This window comes from Vanacampus margaritifer, chromosome 2 (genome assembly GCF_051991255.1).
Source record: "Vanacampus margaritifer isolate UIUO_Vmar chromosome 2, RoL_Vmar_1.0, whole genome shotgun sequence".
NCBI lineage: Eukaryota > Metazoa > Chordata > Actinopteri > Syngnathiformes > Syngnathidae > Vanacampus > Vanacampus margaritifer.
Window position 1 is genome coordinate 35,568,844 of NC_135433.1, and position 11,313 is coordinate 35,580,156.

Consider the following 11,313-nt stretch of genomic DNA (forward strand, 5'->3'; position numbering starts at 1 on the left):
CTCACCGACGACTACCTGCAGGCCCCATCTGTGGAAGGTAAGAGGCGGTCGACTTGCTGGATCTAACACTAGCTGCTAGCACCACCAGAGGCTAACTATGTTTGCGAAGTTCTCCTTTGGGTATCCGTAGCAGAAAAATGTCAGCCTCCGGAAAGCACAGCACGACCAATGTAATCTAATTAGCGATTACTAGACCTAAAATTATGTTTAAAAAATGTACGTTGATGTAATGGAACTTTTTTTTTCATATTATTGAAATTAATAGTGTGTGTTTTTTTAATCAAATGAATTATTAGTCAGCCACTAGATGGCGCTAGATTATGCATACGGTCCTTTAAAAAAATCATAACTGGTTTAGCATAGCGTTTTAAATAACTATTTAGTGTTATGTTATTCTTTATGTATATTTCCTCCCACTTATCCAACATAACTGTGTGTAATGGAAGATATTCAGACAAGTAGATGCTACTGACTGATGCACCTGCTCTCCCCTTCATTTTAAGCACTGTGAATGTCCCAGAGTGTTTGGTTGCTCTCCAGCGAGCCAACAGTGGACCACCCCTCTCTGCGGTACAGTAGTGGTGGATAAATATAACCCCCCACCCCCCACCCACCCACACACACACACACACACACACACACACACTCCACCTCCTCCCTCCTCTACCACCTCCATTCGTTGAGTTCTGCAACATCCTGACTGACTGAAGCTGGCAAATGCAGGCGGCAAGCAGCAAGACGGATGATCTAGCCTCCTACCTCCACCCCCTTTTCTTTAATTTCTTCTCAATTTCGAGGGGACGGTCTCTATTGGCTGTGTGAAGCGGACACAAGGTTAGTGAAGTCTTGTACAGTAATAATGACATGAAAGCCGGTGTGCTCTCAGCTCTGCATTCAGCAGTAAAACACTCTCAGTTTGTATGCAGGACACTTTGCGGCACTCTTTCTGCTTAACCATGGTTACTTGGCATTGTGCAGCACTGGATCCTTGTTTTTTTGTGTCCAACTCTCCTTAACTTCAGCACAAAGTACAATAATATATCAAGAATTATGCATAAATAAATCCCGCAAATGGATGCAGTGCTGTTGGTCATTCCTGTCATTAGTAAGTGAAGTAAAGAGAAGCCCCAGCTCGGATCACATAGCACTGCAGCTGCACACCAACTGCTCGGGCTATAATAGGAGAGCGAGGTAAGGTTGCGCAGCTGACCATGCTGATTCCAAGGAGCCAGAGCCTTGCAATCCTATTTAAGTCACTGTCCTGTCACTCCTAAAGGCTTAACAGTGCAATGTCAACTTGCGAAAAGTCTGGATGTGACAATAACAAGTGCACATCATCATGTGTTGGTGAATGTTAAGCCAGAGCAACCTGAAATGTTTTTTTTATTTTTATTTATTTATTTATTTTAAGTTCTATGGATAACATGTTGCTGGAAATTGTAATGGTAAATAAAATTCACAAAACACCACTTGTATTTCCCCAGCCTGCATGTTTTCCTTTTCACAGCTGATGTTTTTTTTTTTATATATATATTTTTGTTTAACTGGGGCCTCCTCTGTGCAGATCCACCATGGGGATCAAGGCTGGCCTCCCCAGATATGAGCTCTATCTCTACATTGCCGTACTGTCTGGGGCCTTAGCATGGGCTGCCAGTTGGATAGTTGAGGCTTCAAGTGGTGAGTGGCTCAACATACTGTATGATCACACAATGCACACACAAAAACAGTTGGATTAAAAGTAACCCAATTATGGATCAAAAATGGACTGATCCACTTTATGGGTTCATTTGACCCAACTTTCTGGGTTGTTTTATACAAAATGACCCAATTTTTTGACCCAAGTAAAGGATCTGACCAATATTTATGACTACGAGACCCATTTGTTGACTCAAAGTTGGGTCAAATAGACCCAAGTAGAGGATCGGTCCATTTTTGACCCATAGTTGGGTTATTTTTGACCTAACTGTTTTTAGAGTGCGCCATTTATGACCACTGTTCTGTTTAACTGCATCTATGTTCCACTCCCCAACATTCTGCACCTTTTTATTAACATGGGGCTAATTCATCGATAACCTGATTACTCTCTGGATGAAATTCTGTCAGCATGACATCCATAGTTACACCCAGCTGACCATTTTCTCGTAAGCCTGAAACAATGCCATTTGTTTTTGCATAATAGTAAACTCATCACACAGACGTGAATGGTGTGATTCGGTGAATGGTACATAAAGTGCAGTGAGCTTGTCTGCAGCAGTGTTAGCCATTATTCTTGAAATGCTCATATATGGCTAATCCTTCTGAGAGGAGTTAAAAAGCCGAGGGCTTCATGCTGCACTAACTCTGAATCCTGGAAGTAGAAGTGTGGCTTTGTGCCCAGAAGTAAGAGGCTTTCCCTGTTTGATTTCGCTTTTCACAGTCATTGGTCTAATCAGGCAAAGCTGTTGGACCTGCAGGGAAGCCGTATGTTGATTCAATCGTGTATTTTTTTTCTCTCTACATAATTGAAAATCAAGAACAAAATTCAGGATGCCTTGATTGCAGTTTTTAATCATTGTACGGTATTTAGCAAAGGTTCCAACCTATGACATTTGTGTAAAGAGCCCAGAAGAGCCCCATGAGCTTATTATGTAATGTCTAATTTTGTCACATTGATTGAAGTGCTTTCACTCAACTCTGCATATAGTAGCTTAATTTATGAGCAATTTCATTCACATCAACATCACATTTTGGCAAGTAAACCGCTCCATATTTATTCTGCAAATTTGTGTTCATTATTCAGAAAATGTGAGCAGAAAAGCATTCAAAGAAAGTGTCAAACCAGGATGGTATTACTTTGGCAGGAAAATGGTAAGTTACTGTTTGGATTTATTTTGTTTTAACTCAGTCATGGTTTGACAGTGTCTGGTGTGTCTCATCCACAGGATGTTGCAGACTTTGAATGGGTGATGTGGTTCTCAACATTCCGCAATCATATTCTTTTTGCTCTCACCGGCCATGTGATTTTTGCCAAAATCTTCACCTTGCTGGCCCCAAAGGTGCATGCATGTGTGTACTGTAAGTGTGTGTCGTAGCGAGAGGCAATGAGGGTTGACATGCCATAGTACTGCATGCAGGTATATTTGCCTCCTTGCGTATAATGTATATTTCTATGTGTATTGAATATTTGTGCATGTCGTTTATGTTTCAAGCTACTGTAGATTCAAGCCCAGCACTCGGGTGAAGTGTAATGTGTTTTAAACAGATCTATTGTAATTCAATTCACTGTGAATTAGGGATGTAAGAGTGTTGTAAATATTGCGGTATCTCATTTAAAAATTCTCACAAAAACATCATCAAAAACGAGAACTCTAAGAAACAAACTGGCGCCATTGAGTGGGCCTGTCAGCAGAAAATGATTGTTTATATTGTTGAATCACATTTACATTGTCAGTTGAAAGATATTAAAACTGAACATTATTCTTATCTAGTTGTTACACTGGATTTTGACATACATTTTCAGTAATAAAAAACAAACTCAAATGATTTTGTTTTAATTTGCTTGTTAATGTTACTTGGAACACTCAACTTTTCTTTCTTTTTTTACTTTCATTGTTTGCTCTTGAAAATACCTGTTGGTAGTAAAAAAAAAAAATCTGCAGCGATCATTTTGTATTTTGTGTTCAATTTTAGTAAACATGTTTATTCTTACATTCCTGACACTTGATTTTACACACTATGGCATTTTTACCCCATGTTTTCTTTTTGACAATACCGCAATAATACCATACAACATGATGATATACTGTAAAAACTAACTGGATCAAAAAGTGACCAACTCAGCTTTTTGGGTTATTCAATTAACCGAAAATGTTGGGTCAAATGAATAACCCCAAAAACAACCCAAACTTTGTGTTGTTTTGTGTTGTTATTATTAATTTAACTTCCCCCAACTTTTTGGGTTAGATCATTGAAAAAAGTTGGGTCGGTTCATTTTTCACCCAATTCAATTGGGTTATTCAACTGACCCAAAAAGTTGGGTCAGAGGAATAACCCACAAAACAACCCAACAAATTGGGTTGCTTTGTAGGTTATTTAATTTGATCCAACGTTTTGGATTATATAAATCAAAAAGTTGGGTCGGTTAATTTTTGACCACATTTAGTGGGGTTATTCAATTAACCCAAAAAGTCAAGTCAAATGAATAACCCACAAAACAAGCACACAAAAAATAATGACAAAAGGGGGGAGAGAAAATATAAATAGTTGCTTTGCGGATTATCAATTTAATTTGTTTAATAACTCAAAAGCTTGGTCGGTCCATTTTTGATCCAATTTTGGTTATTTTCGTCCCAACAGTTTTTAGAGTTATCATACCATGACAATTCGATAATGCATCCCGACAGATAATCTCATTGATTACCAACAAGAGGATTTAGACATTAAAAACAATTAATCTTGGTTTCACACTTTATACCAATTGAAATATATTCATACTCAAATACTTAATAAGTATTGACTTGATGCATGCAAATGGGCTGAATGTCACTGAGTTGAGTTTGATTTTACATATATAAGTAATTGCATTTCTGTGTAATCCGGCATATTTAAAACATTTCAATGTGTTTTAAACATATTTTCTGTCTTGTTTCATGCTGACAATGAAGATTGGTATAGATGGATGTAAGGTAACCTTAATAAACTTGTGAATGTTTGCCATCATAACACTTGTTTTGTTTATTTTGACTCACTCACAGTAGATAGCAGTAACTAACAAACACTTGTCCATTGTGGTGGTTAACCTTTTCTTAAGGCATTCTTTTTGTTAACATACTATTAACAAGTCATTAAAAATACAAAGATGAAGTCACGCCATCAAGATAATAGTGGCTCCTCTTTCTCCACAGCACAGATCGTTCATCTTCTGTGTGTACGGTGTTTTGGCGGTTCTGGTTACGATGGGCTGGACCTTCTTGGCTTTAGTCCTCTCTCACTGCATCATACTGTACAGCGTCGCCGTGGTCAAGACAAAATGGATGTGCTTTGCTGCAGGCCTGGCCACGCTCGCCTCAATCAAGCTGGAGCCGTATAACTCTTGGCAGGTAAGTAGAATCGCTTCACATATCTTATAAAATGACCGTTTGACCGTAAACAAATCCATCATTTAATTCACACCTGTAGGAAACATTGGTGGCTGGCTCTTTTGACCTGCAAGACGTCCTCTTTTACGGAGGCTGCGGCTTCACCATCATGCGTTGCATGAGCTTTGCCTTGGAGAACTGTGAGAAGAAAGATGGCAACTACACATTCTGTGACCTGCTGAAATACAACTTTTACCTTCCGTTCTTCTTCTTCGGACCTGTCATGACCTTTGACAAGTTTCATGCACAGGTAATGTGATGTGGAGTTCAGTGAATTTGTTAACAAAATAGGTTAAAGGTTAAGGTATAGCAGTCTCTTTTTTTGCCCTCAAAAAGTATTGAGTATCTTTGGGCAGTATGATGTGGTTCATTAATTAACTCATTCACTGCCATAAATTGATGAAAAAAAAGATTATTAAAAGTTAGGGGTGACAGGCGATTCTAATTTTTCATCGCATGACTTCACTAGTTGATTCACGATTAACCACAAATTTTATGTCTGCTCTAAATATACAATAAAAAATTCTAGGTTTTCATACTCTTATTAACAAAAGTGGGAAACAATGTTGAACTAATAGAAATAGTTCAAATGAATTCTTGACGTTTACGACAATGGCAGTGAATGAATAATAAAAAAAAAGATTATTAAAAATTCGGGGCGTCAGGCGATGAACATTTTTAATCGTGATTAATCGCATGATTTAACTAGTTAACTCACGATTAATTACAAATTTTATATCTGTTCGAAATTTACAATGAAAAAAATCTAGGTTTTCATACTCTTGTTAACAAGTGTGGGGGGGGGGGGGAACTAATAGAAATAGTTCAAATGAATTTTTGACGTTCATAGCCGTCAATGGCAGTAAATGAGTTAAACTGCAAAAAAAAAATATATATATTTTTTTAGGAATTTGTCCTAGATATACTACTCCTGCCTATACTACTCCCCATGTGTTATACATAATTTGGTACGATTTGGAAGGCTATTCCTTTCTTATGCCATACTTATAGAGTATCTTGCCATCATTCTGAAAAATCAATAACATTTTTGTTGTTTTGTATGATTGGCTTTTCTCTTTTTGAATGTTACTAGTGATTTGCAGTTGTTTACATGCAAAAGGCTGTCTCTTGACTGTAGTGCATAATTTTACTGGGATTTTCTGCCTCCTCCAGAATATTCTTGACTTGTTTTGATGTTGTGGAAGTCTTTTTTTCCCCCATCCACCCTGAAGAAAGTATTGCTTGATTATCCATTTCATTTGAACTGTTGCGGGTGTAGGGGTAGGTGGGGGTGTAAAACTCCACTGTTGTTGAAGTAAAAGAACTCACCTCACATCAAGCCACCAGAGATTGCTTTGTTTGAACTGACTGAAGACGAGCCAAAAGGAGGAAGCACAAGCAGCGGCTGAAGAAAAAAAAATTGTGATAAAAATCAGCTTCAGATGTCTGGGATTCAGACTACAAAGACTTTAACAACTTTCCTGCAAGAATATTTTCTATTACAATTGAGTCACTTTGTCCAAATACATGGAGTCCTAAAGTTATAGAAAATGAAATTCATAAAGCTGCACTTCTACCGTTTCAGTTTGAATTGATTGGGATTTGTTCTCTGCGGCATTTGTGTACTTCCACAGGCCAACAACAGCAAGCTGACCCGCAAGGAGAGGGAGATGTGGAACATCACCAGCAAGGCCGTGTTGCACCTGGCACTGATCCTGATGGTGGATGCTTTCTTCCACTATCTCTACATCTTGGCAATCCCCAGTGACATGAAGTTGGTGACACAACTTTCTGACTGGTGTCTCGGTGAGTTGGCCGTGCTGTGTTGTGTGTGACTAAGATTTACTGGTGACCCAAATGGTTTTATTGCTTCTTTGGCAGAGGTTATTATGATTTAGCGTTTTAATTCATCAATTATTTGGATGAAGATAAAAACGACCTACTACTACTTCTACTGTTCATATTTATTCAACTACTGGAGTCCGTCAATTTGATTTACTGTTTATTGCCTTTCTTTTCTTACTTTATTTTACAATAAAGAGCAATACGATTTGAGTGAAAATGTACTTGTATTTTCCTTTGCAGCTGGTCTGGCTTACTTCAACCTGGTATATGACTGGTTAAAAGCAGCCGTGATGTTTGGCGTCATTAACACAGTGGCAACATTGGACCACCTAGACCCCCCTCAGCCTCCTAAGTGTATCACAATGCTATACGTCTTTGCCGAGACGTGAGTATCAACACATTTGTGTATTTCATGTCGGATGCATAAACAAATTTTTTAAAAATTATTATTATTTAAAAAACGTTTTAGGCACTTTGACAGAGGCATCAACGACTGGCTATGCAAGTGAGTATAGAAGCTCTTTAAATTAATACTATCATCAAATTACTTAATTGGATGTTTGTTAGGTATGTTTATGACTACATCGGCGGAGATCACGATCAAATCTTCAAGGAGCTCCTGGCTACCACAAGCACATTCGCCATCACCACCCTATGGCTCGGCCCGTGTGAGCTGGTTTATATCTGGTCCTTTTTTAACTGCTTTGGCCTCAACTTTGAGCTTTGGGTGGCCAAGTTCTTCTCTATTCCGCCATTTTCTACTATGGAGGTGAGAAACATAAACTAACTCAATGTAATATGTACAGGTATTAATCCTCTGGTGTGCTCGATTGTTATTAATTTGATAATTGTTTTTATTGGTGTAATAGAGTGCTTGCATGCTTGAAACTATGGCCATTCTGACTTACAAAAAACATTTATGTAAGTTAAATTAATGTAAGTAAAATTAATGGAACACTCTAAATTGACCGAGTGTGAAAGTGAGTGTAAAAACTAGAATACCTTTTTGGGCATATTTAACATATAACTCTTGTATTGAATCTAATTAGATCGTGTATGTTTACTCAGGTGCACTGTCAGGTATTTGGCCTAAACTGACAGTCATGGGCTCATAGACTGGTCATCTCATCCCATTGCATACTTGTTTGTGTCTTCTGCATGTAGGGTTTAATGGGTGAAGCCATGTCACGTAGGATCCGGGGACTGTTCAATGCTACCAATTTCTGGGCCATCGTCCTCTACAACGTTCTTTCCCTGAACAGTTTGGAATTTGCTAAATTGGTTGGAAGAAGACTGATTTTCAAAGGTAGGGAAAACACTGCGAAAGAGAGAGAGAGAGAGACAGAGAGAGAGAGAGAGAGAGGGAGAGAGGGAGAGAAGGAGAGAAGGAGAGAGGGAGAGGGGTGGGAGGCGGGGTACAACAACGACGATGACTCTGGTAAAAGTGGATTTAAGTAAAGTACATATATCTAAAAAAAAAAAAAACTAATCTAACCAAGTATAGTATGACAGAAATGTATTGTGTATATCCCACCACTGGCATTTATATAAAATGATAACGTACTGTAATTTTTTTCTACTCAGGCTTTCCGCTGTCTACCCTGTCTGTGTTATTGGTGACCTACTGCGGCGTACAGCTGGTCAAAGAGCACGAAAGACAGGAAGCACTGTTAGAGGATGCGCAACCGGTCAAGCCGCTAGATGGCGGCAAAGAAAAGGCAGAATAATAATACAGACGTCAGAGCCATTGCCTCCTAACATTTTTTTTTTTCATTTGCCGCCTTCAGAACAGAATCAGCCAGGTTGTGACTTACAGTATGTTGGTCACAATGCAGTGTTTTTGCTATCATTATAGTCAGACGTTTCCTCAAGTGCACTTCCTGGTGATAATTGTCACAATATTTGGCACAAAGACCCTTTGATTGTTAAGCGTAAGTATGTGAAGTATTGTTTGAATGAGATAAGAATGAATGAACACACATAATTTAAAGGAACAACCAGTGACAGTTTTTAGTTGTTTCACATGTTTATTTTACTCAAATTCAAACATCTGTTTATAATTATATATAATTACAATTATCAGAAGGTTTTTACTTCATCTGAGAATGTCTTACATTTTAATCAACACAATGTTTTTAAGGGCTACTTGAAACCATGTTGCCACTGATGGAATGCAATGAAGCAAGATAAACAAAAAAGGTGCTGTGGAGTCCTCCACATTGCATGCAGCTAATTGTATTTACTGTATTTATATTTGTTTCATAGACTCAAAGCATGAAACAGGCCATAATGCTTAATAGCCTAATATCGACCAAGAATGTGTTGGATCTTATTGAATGTTTTCTGTCCCCAATGGAACTAGAGAACCACTGTCATGACAGCCTCTTTTCTCTTTTTGCACACATACGCACACGCACACACACTCACACACACACACACGCACGCACACACGCACACACACACACACACACACACACACACACACACACACACACACACACACACACGCACACACACACACACACACACACACACAAGGCAACATGCTTATCCTACCTGTCCCCTGCTGTTACCATCACGTTGCCTTTTCTTTATAGGACTTTTGATCAAATAAAGTTTTGTTTTATCCAGAAACGATCTGTTGATTGCAGCGCAAAGAGTTAAATAGAAATGCAGGTAGGCCGAATGCTCAGCCTCAGAGGGACACCAGCACCGTCTGCAATGTGTTACAATTCGATCTGTTAAGTTGTTTATGTTGTTATGTCACTGAGTCAGGCGTTGCCCTCGATCACCACCACCACCAGATGGCCTAGTTTAGACAAATGCGATTACTATTGTTACACTCACACAATGACATTAAACGAAACCTTTAAAGGCCAAACAAACCGATGCTTATTAAATCTATTCTTCTCCCATGGTGACTTTGAACCTGGTTGACTTCTGGCTTCTTTTCCTGTTAGTGCTTTTGCTGGGACAGATGACGCATTTGCTAAGAATTTGAATTGTGTGTCTTTTTTATGCTTCACCCTTTTATTTATACATCTGGTTGATTATTTCAAAATATGTTCTAGAATTATATTGAAAAAATATTTTGACAGTAGGCTTGTCTACATTTTAATTTTTTTACATTGCACCATATCGAAAGGTGTCACCGATACCAAAGCTGAAACGTTAAATTGTTTATCCCTAAAGGGAAACTCATTTAATGCTCATGTTGCTTGCATCACACTACACAAACAATCATTTCCTCACATTTGTAGGCAAGGGAGCCATGTCAGGGTAATGGGGCAGCTAAGGTTTCTCTTTATTGGCCTCCCATGGGAGATATTTGTCATGGAGCAAAGGACATGCAAACATTAATACATCATCACACATAAACCCTAAACACCCATAATTACATCAGAGTAAAACACCATGTCTTCCCCATCCATGCGCACCTCTATTCGTTTTTCATGCTGATTAACTGCATTGACTGCATGAACAAATTTGTAGTTTTCTATCTGTTGTGTTTGCATAGTGGTACCTTTGGACAGATTTCAGTAGTTCCTAATCACAGTTCAGTAAATACAGGGGGTCTGGTAAGGCTCATATTAAATATTACATGACATATTGTCACCCTCTTAAAATAATTACCTGTCTTTTAAAAAAAAACAAAAAACTTTTTTTGTTTGTTGCCTAAATCATCACCTCGTGATGCAAATGGTTAAATTTTTGTGTTTCCTGAAAAATGACTTAGGCAATTATTGTAAGAAGGCGTCAATATGACATTTCCACTATTCTTTATTATTATTATTAATTGGTGTTTTGGCGTCTTGCTCACGGCCATTTCCTCAGTGCCTATAGGAGACTCTCTCCCAACAATTAGTCCTGGTTTCCATATAAAGTATAGCAATATACTCAAACCTTGAGTCACAGTTTTTTAATTGTCTATTGTTCCTTAAACAGATGGCTTCCAAGAGCTGATTTAGTGTGGTATTCATTATGTATCCCAACTGTTTTTTTACCTTTCAGTGTCAGTGTAGGCAGTGTGAATTGCTTTTAAAGAGACATTTAGTGATTCCTTTCTTCCTTTATTTATTTATTTAGTCGGAACAGTGCATGAACATCACATCGGATTATAGCCATAGGCTAACCCTAGCGTTAGCCATTGGCTAACCCTAGTGCCATGAACTAATTCATTAAAAAAACGCGACTGTTTATGTCAATAGTATGCAAAAAAATATGTTGTATCACATAGATGTATTTTTTAAATATATAATTGTCAGTCTAGTAAGCACTAATTACTGTATATTACATGGCTGTAGTCTCACCTTACTCGATCTGCCATGTTTTGTTGCCATCTTCCTGCTAC

At 38.2% G+C, this 11,313-nt stretch overlaps 1 protein-coding gene and 1 long non-coding RNA gene across 3 annotated transcripts; one reads left to right on the plus strand and one right to left on the minus strand.

Moving 5' to 3' along the window:
• The first annotated feature begins 653 nt into the window (after positions 1 to 653).
• Positions 654 to 9,525, plus strand: hhatla (hedgehog acyltransferase like, a). Of its 2 annotated transcripts, XM_077559776.1 has the most exons (13): positions 654 to 834; positions 1,565 to 1,677; positions 2,780 to 2,847; positions 2,922 to 3,035; positions 4,644 to 4,664; positions 4,884 to 5,078; positions 5,158 to 5,367; positions 6,752 to 6,923; positions 7,203 to 7,347; positions 7,432 to 7,467; positions 7,530 to 7,731; positions 8,127 to 8,268; positions 8,547 to 9,525. In XM_077559776.1, exons 2-13 carry the CDS (start codon positions 1,572 to 1,574, stop codon positions 8,687 to 8,689), a joined length of 1,554 nt encoding a protein of 517 aa, XP_077415902.1. In that variant the 5' UTR covers positions 654 to 834; positions 1,565 to 1,571; the 3' UTR covers positions 8,690 to 9,525. The 2 variants fall into 2 exon arrangements, with proteins under 2 accessions (XP_077415902.1, XP_077415903.1); XM_077559777.1 differs by lacking the exon at positions 654 to 834 and having other exon boundaries at positions 1,597 to 1,677; positions 4,644 to 4,659; positions 4,889 to 5,078.
• Positions 3,374 to 9,667, minus strand: LOC144045011 (uncharacterized). The gene is made up of 3 exons (XR_013291395.1): positions 9,519 to 9,667; positions 6,447 to 6,522; positions 3,374 to 5,255 (listed from the first exon to the last, which is right to left on the minus strand). It is a non-coding gene; the product is annotated as an uncharacterized LOC144045011 (long non-coding RNA).
• Between the last annotated feature and the right edge of the window lie 1,646 nt (positions 9,668 to 11,313).